The 19,825-nt window shown below is 39.6% G+C and overlaps 2 protein-coding genes across 5 annotated transcripts in view; one reads left to right on the forward strand and one right to left on the reverse strand.

The window, feature by feature from the left end:
* Nucleotides 1-19,825, reverse strand: part of SP2353 (EGF like, fibronectin type III and laminin G domains protein pikachurin) — a 515,929-nt gene that overhangs the window by 26,502 nt on the left and 469,602 nt on the right. The gene's annotated exons all lie outside the window — the stretch shown is intronic.
* LOC147874710 (uncharacterized) lies at nucleotides 5,562-9,053 on the forward strand. Its single transcript, XM_087343576.1, has 2 exons — nucleotides 5,562-5,690; nucleotides 7,482-9,053. The coding sequence occupies exon 2, from the start codon at nucleotides 7,776-7,778 to the stop codon at nucleotides 8,139-8,141; it is 366 nt and encodes a 121-aa protein (XP_087199702.1). The 5' UTR covers nucleotides 5,562-5,690; nucleotides 7,482-7,775; the 3' UTR covers nucleotides 8,142-9,053.

The following is a 19,825-nucleotide window of genomic DNA, read 5'->3' on the forward strand; positions in this document are numbered from 1 at the left end:
GCCAAACTCTCCTACACACACAAACGTTAATTATTGCTCAAGGTACGGAACATGATCAACAGTACAGCAGATCAATAGGGATGGATATAGAACATGCCAAATAGGTAAAATGTTGTGTACAGGTAACCTTCGATTTGCGCCGATTCAGAATAACGGCGCTTTTGAAACCAGCAAGTCAAAAAGTGGAAAAAAATATTTTACTATTATTTATAACGTTTTACAATGTATATCGTGCCGATTCTTATACTAAATCGTAATTCTTACATCACTGATTTTGAATAAATATCATAAATACAGTCACCTCTGCAATTACGTGTGTTTCGTTAAAGCGAATTTGCTCGAATGAGATCGATGAATCGGTAAAAGCTGTTTGTGAAATGCAAACTTTTGCATATGCAGTTTCATTCCTGGCGCTTTAAATTTTCAAAGGGCTAATTTAATCTCTGCGGAGGTACCGGGGTTATTTTTACTTCGCGATATTCTATAAGTCGGAGTCTTACATGAATGCAACTATCGCGTAACAGCAGAGATGACTGTACACATCAGTCACATGAAAGAATCGTAGGGACCAACGAATTGCCGATTGTAAGTGTATAAAATATATTTTTTAAATTCCCTTTATTTTATTTACGTTATTTCAGAGCTTTAATTGTAATGTTAATATATTACTCGTCAATGTTTGGGTGCCGGGAACGCATGCCATTGACTATTTCATTTCATGTTCAAATCACTTACTTAGTAATTATAGCAGCAAATATAAGGTCCACCTATTCTAAAATTACTCTTGACCAGTTGCAAATAATCTTCTTTGAATTTTAAAAATTACAGACTCAGTTTGAGGATATCCTCTAAAGCAGGGGTTGGTAAACATTTTTTCTAAAGGGCCAAATAGTAAATATTTTAGCCTCTGCGGGCCAAGAGGTAAACTCGAGGATATTTATATAGGTAAGCCTACTTATGTAACAAGAAAAACCAAGTTTTAACAAATGTATTGAACAAAATGTAACGTAATAATAAGTAGACTACAATTGTTTGAAATACAGCTCTACTAATGAGATGAATGGAATTGCCTGTTATGAGATAACATTTCACCAAACTGATGTTTAAATTCAGTACTCCCTATCATCAAAATTGATGGTAAATGTTCATGCTGACCTGTATTGAGATTTTACATATTTCATCTTTGAAAATGTCTTTTCACACAGGTAGGTGCTGCCAAATACAGATATAAATCACCGAGCATATGATCTTAATTGACCATATTCATCGCTTGGAAGACATTTATAGAATTCTGTTAGATTCTTCTCTTGAAATTTGCTTTTTAGCATGTCATCACACTGCAGATTAATCACTTCCAATTGAAAGTTAGGTGGAAGCTTCTCAATTGTACAGTCAAATGGTTTTTGAAATATGGAAATGTCTTCTGCACTTGCATCAAGATCCGAGAAACGCTGCTGGAACTGTAGTTTGACCTCAGAAAATATATCCGCGAAATTTCAAAGAATTAAATAGGTAAAATCCGTTCTTAGCTCGAGGTGGCCGGCCGGATTTGGCCCGCGGACCGTAGTTTGCCGACCAATGCTCTGAAGTCAACTTGAAAATTGTGTGTGACACTAGACCAGGATACAATTATGGTGACTGCAAGCCTTAGAAGATTACCCAAGAGACAGAATACAAATGTATGATACTTCACTAAATTCACAAGGTAACAGACCAAAAATCTAGCATTATAGGTGAAGGATGTCAGTTCTTTGAGATACATATATATTGGCATGACAACTCATCAGGTCCAATTCATTTCATACTTTGTACTTTAACCCCTTTACTCTTTTGCATTCATACTCGGACGACATGGTGGCGTATTGGCCTCCAATTCCAGGTCATGTGCATGTTTATTCTGCAAATGCATTCGTAAATTACTAGTGTTGCAATTATACGCTATTTGCATTTTGCATAAGATGCACACAATTTTTACTTTTGTAAAAAAAATCTTCATCATCTGTGGCTGGGAAACCAAAATACTTCCAGTATATACTACGCATAGACATTGGAACAACAATTTTTTATAAGTAAAGGTGTGTTTTTCTTCCGTTTTTTGCTCTAACAAGTATTTCTTCTCCTTCTTCTTCTACGGCTCTCCGGTCTGTTCGGTCCATGGCCTCCTCAATTCTCCTCTTCCATTCGGTCCTCTGTTAGGTCCGTCTGTCCCAGGCTTTGATTGAGGTTTCAAAATATCTTCCTTTTTACGGTGCAAGGTTGTTAGCCTTGCGACCAACCCCCAACCTGGAGGACCAGGGTACCTGTCTTAGTCTGACCTCTCCCCCTCGACCAATCTGGCTAGGGAGGCCCTACCAGTAGCTCTTGGGATGACTGAGGTACTCAAGCCCCACCACCACGAAAAGGTGCAGGTACCAGTAAGTGGGGTATCAAGTACTACTGTTGTTTAATAGGTATGGCATTGAATACACCTTTGTCACAAGAATATATAAAAAAGGCTATAAATGAAGAAACCGATATAACTCTGAAAATTCATAGCATTTAAAGTTAAATTGGTAGTTTCTAAACCTAGTAAAGGTACAATTGTCTGTAGTAAATAAACAAATGATCATGAGTGCCAGACAAGAATTGATGGTGGTGACCATTAGAGATAGGAAAGTTTGTGATGACATGGTTGACAGCAATGTTAAATTTTACATGGAATGACCCAGTATTATTTATTTAGGGACATAAGTGATGAGATTGTTGTCCATTATTTCAAATGAAGGAATACTTCACATCATGCTCGCAGTATTTAGTCTATACATTATGACTTGAATTACCTAACAGACAACTGTTACACACAAAGTTACAATCTGTGAAACATTGAGATGAAGTTGGAATTCTTGTGACAAGCAATGTAGATGTTCAGAGTTTAGATGATGGTTCATTTGTACTGAATGCATTCCATTCTGCATAGTACAGAAGATCCTTTATATGCGATACCCAACAGCACAGAGGCTCTGATGAGAAGCAAAGGACTTTGGCACGAACATCTTGAGGCTGAAATTCCAACTTCATGGGAGAAGAATTGGGATTTACTTCTCTTTAATAGTAACAAATACTTTAAGAATGTAATTAAACTAAGTTGGTATTTAATTTATCTTTGAAAAACATTGTTATAAATACTTATTTGATAAATATTATTTGAAGGATTTACTTCTCTTTAATATAATAATAATAATAATAAAAAAACATCCCGCTACACGCCGTGTATGTCGTTTGTGGGGAGTGGAGGTTATAGCTCCTACTCTTTCTTGACCTCGGCACTAGATCGGGGTGAGTGGTCAGCATCACGCCCCTTAATAGTAACAAATACTTAAAGAATATAATTAAAATAAGGTGGTATTTAATTTGTCATTGGAAAAACATTTTGTTATAAATACTTATTTGCTAAATATTATTTGAACAATGGACATATAATTTTAAATTTTAAGCTAGAAAATAGTTTACCTGAGTTCTCTCCATTACAGCACAGATAGTAACCAATGCACATATTTGTTGTGGTTCTTAAAATTCTGTATTGTAGTAAGTTATGATAATTTGATGTGAACACAATAATTAATTTTTGGTTCCAAAAAAGAGGTGATATTTCCTGACCTGACTACTTGATTGACTGTTAGCTTTGCATGAAGGACTCTGATGTGTGGATTTAATTACATAAACTAAACTAGAAAGTGTTCATTTTGAAATGGCTATATTTTTGTTTTTATTTGTATAGAGGCAGAAGAGACAAAAATTAAAATAAATAACACAGAGTATACTGTGTATGATACAAAAGGCGATTATGAAGGTAAGTGAAAGGAAATGGGATTTCCATTTTAAAAAGTTTAATTACAATAAGTATGTAGTGTTTAAAACTTCTAGTCCCTGAATCACTCTTTCAGTTATGGTTTTCATAATCTGCTGTGTTATGGATGGTTGAATTATAATTTTCCTGAACTAACTTCTCTTTTAAATGGAAATAGCAAATATCTTCAAATGAAAACAAAAACTGAAATATTTTAGAATTTCCATGTCATAGGTAAGCAAATTAAAGTTTTGACGCTGTCTGGAATGTTGTTGATTCCGAGTTAATGAAATTCTGTGTTCCAGGACGCCGTGCTTGGCAGAAGCTCTTTAAGGCGGTACATGGAGTGATATACGTCATTGATTGCACTCGAGACGATCAGTGGGTGCAGGATAAAGATTTCCTGGACGACCTCTTGATAAATCCTGTATTCGAAGGCGGCCCTATGCTTGTTTTACTTAACAAACTGGATAATCCGACGCAAGGATTAGTGAACCGAATAAACTTACAATTCACAGATGTGTTAGGGAAGACCACAGGCAAGGTACGTAAATGAAGAGCAAGCAATATATGAATGTAAGGATGTATCTCGAAACAGATGGTATCAACCCTTTTAGACTGAAGCAATCAGAAGTATGTACATTTCTGGAAAGAGGTTCTTTCTTGAACAAGACTGGTAAGAAGATAACTGTTGGACGAGTACATCAATTGATGTCTGCCGAACATTGGCAGGATAACCATAGCACGAGCGGGAATTGAAGGAAATGGCATTTCCCAATCCTATTTCATCTTGGGAAGAGCAGGTGCCCCTGCTTAGAGGTGGCAACCCCACAAGGCACTCGGGTTGTGGAATGTGAGGACACTCTATGAGACGGGAAAACTGCCACAATTGGCAGCAGAGGCAACAAGATACAAGCTTGACATCTTGGGATTAAGCGAGGTCCGCTGGAATGAGTTCGGGGAAGCAAGAATGCAAGCGGGTCAATCCCTGCTCTTCTCTGGACAACCAAACGAAGACAATCCACATCAAGGAAGAGTTGGAATCCTGCTTAGCAAGGGGGCAAGGAACAGCCTCATCGACTGGAAGCCTGTTTCATCAAGGCTGATGACTGCAAGGTTCAAGGGACGAGTGAGGAACGTGACCATCGTGAAATGTTATGCTCCCACCGAAGAGGCAAATGAAGACCTGAAGACAAGACTACTCGCAGCTCCAAGACATCATAACGAGCTGCAGCAAGGATATCCTGATGGTTATGGGAAATCTAAACGCCAAGGTCAGATCAGAGAACCTGGGATTGGAGCAGGTCATGGGGAAGCATGGGGAGGGTGTCATTAACGAAAACGGACAGCACTTTGTCGACTTCTGTGCAACAAATGATCTCGTAATTGGAGGCACCATATTTTAGAATTTCCATGTCATAGGTAAGCAAATTAAAGTTTTGACGCTGTCTGGAATGTTGTTGATTCCGAGTTAATGAAATTCTGTGTTCCAGGACGCCGTGCTTGGAAGGAGCACTTTAAGGCGGTACATGCAGTGGTATATGTGGCTGATTTCACTCAAGAGGATCAGTGGGATCAGAGTAAAGAGCTTCTAGAGAGCCTCTTAGTAAATCCTTCACTAGAAAAAGTCCCTATCCTTGTTTTATTGAACAAGTTAGATGAGCCAACAAAAGGATTAGTGGACCGAATAAATTTACACCTCTCAGATGTGTTTGAGAAGACCACAGGCAATGTACGTAAATGAAGAGCAAGAAATATATGAATGTAAGGATGTATCTCGAAACAGATGGTATCAACCCTTTTAGACTGAAGCAATCAGAAGTATGTACATTTCTGGAAAGAGGTTCTTTCTTGAACAAGACTGGTAAGAAGATAAGTGGCATCTGGTTTGTGGCACCATGTAGTCTTGTAGAAGTTTAATGATGTTTCGAAGGTGCATCAGGGAAATCACCTTAGTGATGGAAAAAGTAAGCATCTCTGAAATGTTGGTAAACTTCTACCAGACTACAAAGTGCAACAATGCAAAACACCATCTTCACATTTGCTGTCATGAGATCCTCAAGTGTCATTAAGAAAATTAAGGATAAGATGCAAAGTATGTATTCTGTTTCCATTTTGGTTCCCGCATCTGCATGCTTCCTTGAGGTTTTATGAAAGAACTTTGGGACCGAATGCCAGACTCGTATCATGGTTCAGAGTTCACATTAAACTGTTTGTTCCGTCTGCTGACTATCATTCCCTTGGTCATCCTATGATTCGAATTAACAGCATCTGCCCTGTGGGTGCTCCAACTTCAGAAGTGGCCTTTCCCCCTTGCTTCGGTGGGCAAAGGCCATACCAGGAGGATGTAGGTAGGAACAAATGACAAATTTACATTCAGGTGTATACACTTATGCTTGACAAAGAAGTAGATTCTCACTTAAATCTGCAGTGAATGTATTACTGAAGTAAAAGTACCTGAAGAAGTTTTCTTAAATCCCTGCATAAGTAATACAAAAATGTTGGTTCCCTGATTGTCACATAAATGGATGTTTTGTTTATAATTCTTCTTGCATTATTTCCACTTTATACTGGTTGATACTCATCTCTAACCACCCAAAAAGATATGTGATGGCCCTGACCAAGCAGAAAATTATCAATTATATCCTTTGTCTGAAGTTAGGGGCATCATCTGATTCAGCACTCGACTGGTCTTAGAGTAAAGGTAGTTTGTTTTAAATAATTATAATAGTTGAGTTTTTCTCATTGCTGTAGGACATGGAACCTCGAGCAGATATCGATGGACGACCATTTGAAGTTTTCATATGCCCTGTTCATGAACACAACTGTTATGAGGAGGGCCTGAAATGGCTAGACAACTACATCATATAGTTCACTTGAGTTCTCTCCATTACAGCACAGATAGTAACCAATGCACATATTTGTTGTGGTTCTTAAAATTCTGTATTGTAGTAAGTTATGATAGGAATTTTATGGAACATAAATGTTACAGGTTTTTCTGTTTGTTTTGAAATTCAAACATGCAGGATGACTGTTGAAAGTTATTTTATAAGTAAGTGATTGATTAACATATTGTTTCATTTCTTTTTTTGTGTTCATTGTAGAAGCATCTCGGGTATTTTTGCACTAAATGTTAATGTATAAGTGTAGTGGTAATAAATATAAATATACCAACATATACAGTATACAGTGAAACCTGTGTGTGGAATACAGCATTGTCTTTGAACAAATTTACATTACCAAGCAGAACATTATCAATTATATCCTTATATCCTTGGTCTGTAGTTAGGGGCATCATCTGATCCGGTCTTAGAGTAAAGGTAGTTTATTTTAAATAATTATAATAGTTGAGTTTGTTTCACTGCTGTAGTGCACCAGATCGCGAGAACCGCTCCAAGGACGCCCGTCTGAAGTATTTACATGCTCAGTTTATAAACGCACAGGATATGAGGAAGGCTTCAAATGGTTGGGCAGCTACATCGATTGATGTCTGGCACACATGGACTTGTGTTGTGTACTGCTTAACATCAATGTGTTCATGTAAGATTTTACCCTGAAGAAGGACATGATTATCGGTTTTGGGAATGTGAGGACACTCTATCAGACGGGCAAACTGGCACATTTCTGGAAAGAGATTCTTTCCTGAACAAGACAGGTAAGAAGATAACTGTTGGACGAGTACATCAATTGATGTCTGCCGAACATTGGCAGGATAACCATAGCACGAGCGGGAATTGAAGGAAATGGCATTTCCCAATCCTATTTCATCTTGGGAAGAGCAGGTGCCCCTGCTTAGAGGTGGCAACCCCACAAGGCACTCGGGTTGTGGAATGTGAGGACACTCTATGAGACGGGAAAACTGCCACAATTGGCAGCAGAGGCAACAAGATACAAGCTTGACATCTTGGGATTAAGCGAGGTCCGCTGGAATGAGTTCGGGGAAGCAAGAATGCAAGCGGGTCAATCCCTGCTCTTCTCTGGACAACCAAACGAAGACAATCCACATCAAGGAAGAGTTGGAATCCTGCTTAGCAAGGGGGCAAGGAACAGCCTCATCGACTGGAAGCCTGTTTCATCAAGGCTGATGACTGCAAGGTTCAAGGGACGAGTGAGGAACGTGACCATCGTGAAATGTTATGCTCCCACCGAAGAGGCAAATGAAGACCTGAAGACAAGACTACTCGCAGCTCCAAGACATCATAACGAGCTGCAGCAAGGATATCCTGATGGTTATGGGAAATCTAAACGCCAAGGTCAGATCAGAGAACCTGGGATTGGAGCAGGTCATGGGGAAGCATGGGGAGGGTGTCATTAACGAAAACGGACAGCACTTTGTCGACTTCTGTGCAACAAATGATCTCGTAATTGGAGGCACCATATTTTAGAATTTCCATGTCATAGGTAAGCAAATTAAAGTTTTGACGCTGTCTGGAATGTTGTTGATTCCGAGTTAATGAAATTCTGTGTTCCAGGACGCCGTGCTTGGAAGGAGCACTTTAAGGCGGTACATGCAGTGGTATATGTGGCTGATTTCACTCAAGAGGATCAGTGGGATCAGAGTAAAGAGCTTCTAGAGAGCCTCTTAGTAAATCCTTCACTAGAAAAAGTCCCTATCCTTGTTTTATTGAACAAGTTAGATGAGCCAACAAAAGGATTAGTGGACCGAATAAATTTACACCTCTCAGATGTGTTTGAGAAGACCACAGGCAATGTACGTAAATGAAGAGCAAGAAATATATGAATGTAAGGATGTATCTCGAAACAGATGGTATCAACCCTTTTAGACTGAAGCAATCAGAAGTATGTACATTTCTGGAAAGAGGTTCTTTCTTGAACAAGACTGGTAAGAAGATAAGTGGCATCTGGTTTGTGGCACCATGTAGTCTTGTAGAAGTTTAATGATGTTTCGAAGGTGCATCAGGGAAATCACCTTAGTGATGGAAAAAGTAAGCATCTCTGAAATGTTGGTAAACTTCTACCAGACTACAAAGTGCAACAATGCAAAACACCATCTTCACATTTGCTGTCATGAGATCCTCAAGTGTCATTAAGAAAATTAAGGATAAGATGCAAAGTATGTATTCTGTTTCCATTTTGGTTCCCGCATCTGCATGCTTCCTTGAGGTTTTATGAAAGAACTTTGGGACCGAATGCGAGACTCGTATCATGGTTCAGAGTTCACATTAAACTGTTTGTTCGCTCTGCTGACTATCATTCTCTTGATCATCCTATGATTCGAATTAACAGCATCTGCCCTGTGGGTGCTCCAACTTCAGAAGTGGAATTTTCTGCCTTGCCTCGGTGGGCAAAGGCCATACCAGGAGGATATAGGTATGAACAAATTTACATTACCAAGCAGAACATTATCAATTATATCCTTATATCCTTGGTCTGTTGTTAGGGGCATCATCTGATCCGGTCTTACAGTAAAGGTAGTTTATTTTAAATAATTATAATAGCTGAGTTTGTTTCATTGCTGTAGGATGGAGTATTTCGAGCAGATCTCCAAGGACGACGCCCGTTTGAAGTGTTTGTATGCTCAGTTCATGAGCTCCACAGTTATGAGGAAGGATTCCAATGGTTGGACCAGTACATCAATTGATGTCTGACGAACATTGGCGGGATAACCATAGCACGAGCGGGAAATGAAGGAAATGGCATTTCCCAATCCTATTTCATCTTGGGAAGAGCAGGTGCCCCTGCTTAGAGGTGGCAACCCCACAAGGCACTCGGTGCATGTGGGCTAATAACCCGCTAGCTTGCTTAAATATCAATTATTAAAGAAACTAAGACAAGAAGTAGCCGGACGGACTCTACGACGACGACTTTTAGTCTGAAGGACGACACGATTATTGTTTTTTGGAATGTGACGACACTCTATCAGACTGGCAAACTGGCACAATTGGCAGCAGAGGCAGAGAGCATGACATCTTGGGATTAAGCGAGGTCCGGTGGAATGGGTTCAGGGAAACAAGAACGCAAGCGGGTCAATCCCTGCTCTTCTCTGGAAAGGCGACACTTCCAACTGTGATAACTGGAGGTGTATCACTTTGCTTTCGATCTCCAGCAAAGTGCTGGCCAGAGTCATATTGAACAGGATCAAAGAGCGAATAGAAGAGAGACTGCGCAAGAGCAGGCAGGCTTCCGGAACAACCACTCGTGTATCGATCACATCAGAACTCTCAGAATTATCGTCGAACAGAAATACTCAAAAGAAGACCGTTTGAAATATTCACATGCTCTGTCAGAGAACACACTGGATATCAGTACGCCTTGGAATGGCTGGCATATTACATAGATTGATATCTGTTGTGTTGATGTATGATTTGAGATTTTCACGGCGGTGAGTATGAAGATTTCTGTCTTCTTGGTTGTTGCGCTGTGTAGTCTGGTTGATTTTTACCATACTACACGGCGCAACAACCCAGAAGATGGAAATCTTGATATTCATCGCCCTGATGATGGAGGCAGTACCACTTCTGATCTAAAATCTTACATATATGTTCATTGTTCAAAAAATAATTAGCAAATAAGTATTTATAACAAAATGTTTTTTATTCTTAAAGTATTTGTTACTATTAAAGAGAAGTAAATCCTTCAAATAATAATTAGCAAATAAGTATTTATATCAAAATGTTTTTTATTCTTAAAGTATTTGTTACTATTAAAGAGAAGTAAATCCTTCAAATATTAATTAGCAAATAAGTATTTATAACAAAATGTTTTTTATTCTTAAAGTATTTGTTACTATTAAAGAGAAGTTTTGAAGTACTGCAAGACCTAGACAGCGAGCCTGGTGAGAGCGTCGAAGAGTACTGGGCAAAGATCAAAACCGCTTTCACAAATAGAAGTAGAAGTGATAGGTTTCTGAAATGTTCAACGAAAAGATTGGATGACCGCAGAAACGTGGGAAAGAATTGAGGAGAGGAGGAAGCTCAAGTTGCAGCTTAACAACTGCAAAACAAGACTTCAAAAGACTGAGGTCCAAGCAGCCTATCTACAGAAAGACCACAAGGTTAAGCGTCATGCCAAAGCATACCTTAAGAAGTGGATAGCAGACCTAGCGCACAAGGCAGAAACAGCAGCCAACGCTGGAAATTTGAAAGAGCTATATGATGTCACACGCGCACTCTCAAAAAGAAGAACCATCCGAAACCGCCCAGTCAAAAGTAGAGAGGGAGAACTGCTAACCAACGAACAGGCACAACTGGAGAGATGGCACCAGCACTTCAACGAAGTTCTTAATAGAGAAGACGAGGATGAGCAGTGCGAAGATACTGAGGAGCAGGACAATAGAGAAGTCCTTCCCAGGTAAACGTAGTTTATTTTAAATAATTATAATACTTGAGTTTGTTTCATTGCTGTAGGCCATGGTACCTCGAGAAAATCTCAATGCACGACCATTTGAAGTTTTCATATGCTCTGTTCATGAACACAGTGGTTATGAGTACGCCTTTGAGTGGTTGGCATTCTACATGGATTGACATCTGTTGTGTTCCTATAAGATTTGAGGTTTGGGGTCAAGAACATATGCCAAAAGATTGGACAGGACTGCTTGTGAAACTCCCAAAGAAGGGCGACACTCTTGTATCAATCACATCAGCACTCTCAGAATTATCGTTGAACAGTGCAACGAGTTTATGGCCAGTCTCCATCTCGTTTTTGTAGACTTCGAGAAAACCTGTTGTAACGGTCCAAATTACATCTTCTGCTGAGGTAATTTGATCCTACCATTTAGTTCTTTTATTATTTTATTAGGCTGAATTTCTTTTTACTTTTCGTTTCAAAATTCTAACTTGTTGTTGTGTTTGGAGGGTAATACTGGGATGTTTACTTCTAGTTCATGGCATATACCTAACTGTTTAGGACAAAGACGTCCGAGGACCTTCGGTTCACATGAGTCTTGTGATTTTACACCAGGGCAATAAACTGGCGTGAATTGGTTGTAGTCCCAAGTGTCATACTTCAACATTTATGGCGGAAATATGTAGAAAGTTAGTTAGACTTTATGGTTCATTGTCACTCAGCAGATGATGTTGCTGGACCTTACGCATTAAATAGGTTGAGAGAGGACTCTTCAACAAACTTTCGAGGTAGCCGCACGCAAACCCAATACAGTTCTGAGATCATCGTCTTGTGGCTAAAGCCAAGTATTATCATCCGCACATCTGTATTTATTCTTAAATAATTAAATTGTGTATAAATAAAGTATTATATTCAGCGATAAAGGAAGCTTCTAGTTGTCGGGAGTTACATACCGTTAACACCCCTGAAGAGAGTCAAGTGATTACCAAGGAGCGAAGCTCCTATTACTGAGCGGCTATAGCAAGAGTGGCGCCCAACGTGGGGCACAAAGTGGTAACGACGGCAACAGATCCAGAGGGCAGCCAGCTGAATACATTCAACAACACCATCACAAAGCAGACTACAGTTACAAACAACGACCACACCAGGAGTCGTACTGTAACACCAACAAAGTTCAAGAAGGACAGAGCTGCAAGCTACGAGCGCTCCAGGAGTCCGCATTTAAGAAGATCACCAGATCATCAGCTCCATACGTAAAAGGTTAGTTGGTGAAGTGAGGGAAGAATGGCAACCCGCAGCTTACGTAACAGAATTGTAACTGTTTCAGAAGAAGAGAGCGACCGTTTCGGAGACGGTGAATTAGAATTGTGTCGGGTTGAAGGGTCATTGGAGGAAAATGAAAGACTAAATACGGGTTTGGAAATAGTGGAACAGGAAGAAGTTGCATTAAGAATGAACGGTGGGCAGCAGGCCTCTACTAGCGTTCCACAGAGTGACTCGCATAGTTATTTCCAAGATATGTTTGCTAAATTAATGAGTGTTATGAAGGCAGACAAATTAGAAGTAATTTCTAGCGTAAAAGGGGAAATTTCTGATATAAGAAAGGAAATTTCAAGTGTAGAAAATAAGATTGAGAGTTTACAAATAAATGTAAATAACATACGAGAAGATGTCAGACTGGAAAACGAAAGCTTGATTAAGAGAGTTGAGAGGGAAAATTCGAAATTAAACAAAGAAATTTCAGATAAATTACATTCAGAATCTGTAAGATTTTCTTGTGAAATCAAAGAAGTTAGAGAGGATAATGAAGGGGAGTTAAGAGCTGCTAAACAGAATATGCAGGAATTGTCAAATGACTTACATAATAAGTTAGACCATCACATCGTTGAGGTGAATTCGGTAACAGGAGAAATAACCAGTAGGGTTATCCAAAATGAGGAACATCTAGGACAAAAGCTAACAAAATTGACTGATGAAGTTCAGGTTCTCAGAAATGATATGGTAAAAGAACAAAAGAAACAAAGTCATCGGCAGGGGGAGCGTTTTGTAGAGATAAATAAGGAATTTGAAAGGGTTAACTGGGTTAACTGCGTTAACGACAGTAGGTTTGAGAAGTTGAACCTTGAAATTAAACATTTAAAAGGTAAGTTGTCAGAACCAACTTCCGTTGTTTGCAATGGAAATTTCTCACGATCAGCTGATGGCAATGCAGCCAGTCAAAGCAGTTCCCACTGCGAGGCTGCTGAAAACTTGGGTAGTCAGGTGTCTGGGTCAATTGATATTTCAGGGAATGCGAGTGATGTGAATTGTAATGTGTGTATGAATGTACCTGTGAGTCGTGATATCATGAATGTTCGCCATTACAATGCACATAACTATTTAAGTGCTGCTGATCTATCCCTACCCATGTTTGAAGACAGCGATAAGATCAACGCCATCTACCATTTAAACCAGTTAGATGAATTTATGAAGTTGAAGGGGGTACCAGAATCATTAAAATTGGCTATAGCATTGAAGTCAATATCAGACCCTGTTGCTAAACAGTGGATGTCAGCTGTGGCTCATACATTAAATGACTATGAGCAGTTTAAAGTCGCATTCACTAAAACGTTTTGGTCCAAGACGACACAGAGTCGAGTGAAATGTTCGATATATCAAGACAAATATGAAAAGCAATCAAATCTCTCAATGTCAGGGCACCTGATTAAATATGCTGTTTTGGCTTCATATCTAGGGATGAGTGATGCTGAATTTATTGATGCAATTAAGTTACACTACCCGGTGAACATACAGAGGTGTCTGGTGGGGGTTCCCTTGACTACAATGCAGGAAGCCATAGACGTTTTGAAGCGCCTTGAAATGCTAGAGTTTAACGAAGCAGGTAGTAAAACAAACATAAGGGCTAATTATCACCAGAACAATAATCCCGATAAGAGGCAGAACCAGAATCATCATTACGTGAGACAGACGTATAATGACAGGAGGCAGAATTATTCTGGTTACAGCCACAGCAATAGAAATGGGAACAATAACGGTAGAGGTGCTTATTTTTCTAGAGACAGGGAAGATGACAACCGTAATAAACACGAAGGGTCTTCCTTAAACCCTGGTGCCCCACCTTACCACAGTCCGACAAGGCAAACCGATAGGAAGGAACCGCAAGGACCATCCGAGCGTCCGGCGTTAAACTAATATCGAGCGGCGTTACGGATCGAACCCCGTTCGCATCAAAGACAATAGAAACTTCAGATCCAGACCCAAAGCACAGTGTAGTTTGTGAGGTGGGAGATAAATTTAGAGATGTGATGATTTCCGGTAGTAGTAATTATATGGATCCTTTGAATGAATTGGTGATATATTATATTAATGACAGCCATTTATTAAATTGTCCGCAGGTGTCAATTTCATTCGGTGATATCACTACCAATGCTATAATAGATTCAGGCAGCGAAGTTAACCTTTTGACCGAAAGTATTTATAAAGACTTAGTATCTGCAGGAGTGTCCACTTTAAGTTTACCCGTTGCCAACACAGTGTTAGTGACAGCTTTTGGCAATAAGACTCGGCGTATTAAAGATCAGATCTATATGGAATTTAGTATTGGGGGCGATAGTTTTGAGAGTGTGTTTTAGTGTCCCCACAACTGACTAGCTCAGTGATTTTAGGTTGCGATTATGCAAATGAGTATGGGATTGTTTTGGACTTCAAAAGGAAATGCTTCCGTTATGAGCTAGATGGAATTGAGAAAGTGCAATTGTTTAATCGAGGTGACCGGTTACGTGATGTGAGCAACGATGGACAGGAGTTGAAGGGAAGTTCTGCTTATAGCAATCATTTGATAGTTCAGGATTCCAACCTAGTTCGAGAAGGAGGAGGAAGTGAAGTTTTAGGGCGAAGGTCCTTGTTTATAGATGCCACAGAAGGTGATATCTACAAGTTTGATAAAGATGAAGAGAATTATGGTAGCCGTTGGGAAGGCGAATTTTTCGACGTAGCAAATAGCCGTCGTTTTTATTGTGATGGTAGTGAGAGACGAGTTGGAGAGGAAGGTCTGATGTATCCAATTTTGGTGCAGAATACTAGGATAGGTTCCCCTGATCCACGTTCTTTGCAATCTGTGGACGTAACCGCTCTGATTAATGCAAATGCACACCTCAACAGTCTTCAGAAAGAGAGTTTAATTAAATTGTTGTTGAAGTACCTGGAGTATTTCACTTCGAAACCAGGTATGTGTCGCCGGTTTCAGTACGAGTTCGTACTAAGTGATCTTAAGCCAGTCACGGGTAGTTCAAGAGTGGTCCCTTTCGCTGTCAGGCCAATTATAAGAAAACAAATAGCTCAGATGTTGGATGACGATATTTTAGAGACATGTAATTCTCCGTTCATAAATCCTATCACTATTGTGTATAAAGAAGAGAGAAAACCACGCCTTTGCATAGATGCTAGGAAAATAAATTCTGTTATGGTTCCAGATCGTGAAAGAGTTTACCCTATAGGCGAGTTATTACAGCGTTTTAATGGAGTAAGGTACATGACATCACTAGATCTCACCAGTGTTTTTCTGCAAATTAGCCTTAAAGAAAGTTCACGCCGCTTTACAGCTTTCCTGTTTGATTCAACTGTGTACCAATTCAAACGTGTCCCTTATGGATTCAAAAACTCATTATCAGCATTTGTTAGGGCGTTGAAACTTGTGCTGGGTTCAGATAGTGAGGAGTTTGTTGTGTTTTATGTGGATGATTTATTGGTATTTTCGCGCAGCTTTGAAGACCACCTAAAGCATTTAAACATAGTCATCGGCAAGTTGACTGAGGCAGGATTCACCATAAACGCTGCAAAATGTCGGTTCTGTCAGACTGAAGTTACATTTTTGGGGCACATAATAAGTCAGACCGGTGTGTCTGCAGACCCTGAGCGAGTAGCCGCCATTTTGAAGTATCCTGCACCCCGTAACCAAAAGCACTTGAGGCAGTTTTTTGGGACTTGTAACTTTCATAATAGGTTTATTATCAATTATGCAGGCTACGTAGGCGCTCTCCTTCCATTGTTGAAAAAGGGAAGTAAATGGAAGTGGACAACAGAGATGCAATGTGCTTTTGAGGAACTACGTGCGAGGTTTGCACATACAATACATTTAGTCCATCCCAATAATGACCTACCCTACGCCGTGTACACTGACGCGTGCAAGTTTGGCATTAGCGCAGTTCTGATGCAGACAGACGAAGCGGGGGTTACCAACATTGTTTCTACAGCTTCAAGGGTGTTGTCATCTGCTGAGATGAGGTTCACTACGTGTGAGCAGGAATTGTTAGCCGTGGTATATGCCTCAGAAAATTCAGACTTTATGTTTTTGGGCAAAAGGTTACTTTGTTTTCAGATAATAAGGCTTTATCGTTCCTGAAGAAATGTGCTTTGACCTCCAACCGAATTACACGTTGGGTTTTAGAAATTCAAGAATATGACATTGACATCGTACATGTAAAGGGGTCAGACAACGTCCTTGCGGATGTTATGAGCAGAAATCCTGTGGGCTTAACTGAAGAAGAGATCAAGGGAATGGGAAAGCCACGAGGCATTTTAATAGCAGCCATAAACTTGAATATCGATACCAAATTAAAGGGGGAATTAAAGAATCTAGCGCATCACCAAGCCAGCGACCCGTACGTAGTTAAGGCCAGAGAGAGACTAACTTCGGGGGCGGCAACCTATTTGGACAAGTACATGCTAAGAAATGAAGTCCTATACCAAAAAGGTATAAACTACCCGTATTGGAGGCCCGTTCTCCCTAGCAGCCTGGAAGATCGTGTGATCAACTTTGTACATACTTCATCGGGCCATCAAGGTACTGATCGATGCATTGCACAAATAGCTCATACTTTTTACCTGAGAGATTTAGGCCGAAAGGTTCGCAAATACGTCGCACACTGCGACATCTGTCAGCGCGTAAAACATCCTAACAGGAGTTACGAGGTAGAATCTAGGTCACATATGCCATCTAAACCTGGTGAGCTAATGTCTTTGGACCTGTACGGTGCTCTGCCTACAGGACGTGGAGGAGTGAAGTACATTCTGGTATGTCTGGATGTATTTTCGAAACACGTGAAACTTTATCCGATTAAATCAGCGACTACGAGAGCTTGTTTGAATAAGTTGACTCATTATTTCCGTCAAGTAGTCCAGCCTAAATCAATCCTTTCCGACCATGGCACGCAGTTTACCTCACCATCGTGGAAGAAAGCCCTTTCCAACCTAAACATTTCCGTCAGATATTCTCCTATTCGCCATCCTCAGAGCAACCCCACAGAGAGAATAATGAGAGAATTAGCTAAATATTGCAGGATATATTGTAATATCACGCAGAGAAAATGGCCTGAATTAATTCCCCTTATCGAGAATTGGTTAAATTCATCCATAAGTGGGACGACAGGTTACACACCAGTGGAACTAATGTTTGACGAGCCGAAGCCGGTCATATTCGAGAAAATTTTTGTTAAATCCCCAGATCAGAAGCCACCAGCGGAAAGTTTGGAAATTAAGGTTCTCCGGGCATACGTTAAATTGAAAGCAAAGGCACTGGAAAGAAAGAAAAGGAGGAAAATGGGAATCGCAAAGTGGAATCCTCAGCTGTCAGATAAAGTGCTTGTGCGTTGTCAACCTGTTTCAAACGCTGCACAAGGTGTTACGGGCAAGTTCATTCGTCCGTACGAAGGCCCGTACGTGATAACGAGAATCATTCCTCCTTCGGTGTATGAAATCTCAGGGAATAATGGGAAAGTCAGAGGACAATTCAATAAACATTCATTGAAGCCATATTTGGAGAAAATCAGCACTGATTGATTTGATTGCACGCGGTTGACTAAATTTCTTGGAAATCAGTAGTCACTGTTTGTCATAAATTTGAGCTCAATAATCATTTAACTATTGTAACAGCTGTAGTATGGAGTTTAATATTAAAAATTATACCAATGTAAGTGCATTGTGAGAGCAGAACAATTGAATATTGTTGTCAAATCCTACCAGTCATTTATTATTATTAGAAGTAACTTATAATTAACGCTTAAGAAATTGTTTAGTGAACGGATAACTGTTATGTTGTAATGATCAAGACAACTATGTGAAGGTCAAGTAACCTAAAGGATTTATATGTGTATGACTACTATAATTGTTAAGTGTTCATTTCATTTTGTGTATGTATCAAGTAATGTTATATTTTGTATTGTGTTGTTTTATTTTTCATTTTCATGTAATATGGTGTAATTGAGCTGAAGCTTTAGCGGCAAGAAGATATAATCTTTGACATTTCTGATAGAAAGTGACCAAAATTATACTTGGGGAGGTTGTAACGGTCCAAATTACATCTTCTGCTGAGGTAATTTGATCCTACCATTTAGTTCTTTTATTATTTTATTAGGCTGAATTTCTTTTTACTTTTCGTTTCAAAATTCTAACTTGTTGTTGTGTTTGGAGGGTAATACTGGGATGTTTACTTCTAGTTCATGGCATATACCTAACTGTTTAGGTCAAAGACGTCCGAGGACCTTCGGTTCACATGAGTCTTGTGATTTTACACCAGGGCAATAAACTGGCGTGAATTGGTTGTAGTCCCAAGTGTCATACTTCAACATTTATGGCGGAAATATGTAGAAAGTTAGTTAGACTTTATGGTTCATTGTCACTCAGCAGATGATGTTGCTGGACCTTACGCATTAAATAGGTTGAGAGAGGACTCTTCAACAAACTTTCGAGGTAGCCGCACGCAAACCCAATACAGTTCTGAGATCATCGTCTTGTGGCTAAAGCCAAGTATTATCATCCGCACATCTGTATTTATTCTTAAATAATTAAATTGTGTATAAATAAAGTATTATATTCAGCGATAAAGGAAGCTTCTAGTTGTCGGGAGTTACATACCGTTAACACCCCTGAAGAGAGTCAAGTGATTACCAAAGAGCGAAGCTCCTATTACTGAGCGGCTATACTTTCATTCCCTCAAGAGAAAGAGCATGTGGAAAATCATGCGAAATCATGGCATCCCGGAGAAGTTCATTAATATTACGAGAGAAAATTACAACTATACATGTCGGATAATTCATGAAGGGAAAGTCTCTGATTCGCTTGAAGTGAAGTCTGGAGTAAGGCAAGGGTGCATTTTATCGCCGACCATCTTTCTCCTAGTACTGGACGAGGTGATGAAGAACACCACAGAAAGAAAAAGAAGAGGCATACAGTGGGGTCTTACTGACAGACTCGAAGACTTAGATTTTGCCGACGATATCTGTCTCCTGTCGGAGTATCAGACAGACATGGAGAGGAAGTTGCAAGACCTAGAAGACAAAACAAAACAGTGGGACTTGGTCTGAAGTTAGGGGCATCATCTGATCCAGCACTTGAATGGTCTTATAGTAAAGGTAGTTTATTTTAAATAATTATAATAGTTGAGTTTGTTTCATTGTTGTAGGACATGGTACCTCGAGAAAGACTCAATAGAAGACCCTTTCAAGTATTCACATGCTCTGTTAAAGAACGCAGTGGTTATGAGTACGCCTTGGAATGGTTGGCATCCTACATTGATTGATATCTGTTGTGTTGATATAAGATTTGAGGTTTTCACAGTGGTGAGTATGAAGATTTCTGTCTTCTAGGTTGTTGCGCTGTGTAGTCTGGTAGATGTAACGGGAGAAGATGTCAAGGCGA

This window comes from Zootermopsis nevadensis, unplaced genomic scaffold (genome assembly GCF_977971745.1).
Source record: "Zootermopsis nevadensis isolate Lab colony 2312 unplaced genomic scaffold, Znev_1.0 Znev_ptg000006l, whole genome shotgun sequence".
Classification (NCBI taxonomy): Eukaryota; Metazoa; Arthropoda; class Insecta; order Blattodea; family Termopsidae; genus Zootermopsis; species Zootermopsis nevadensis.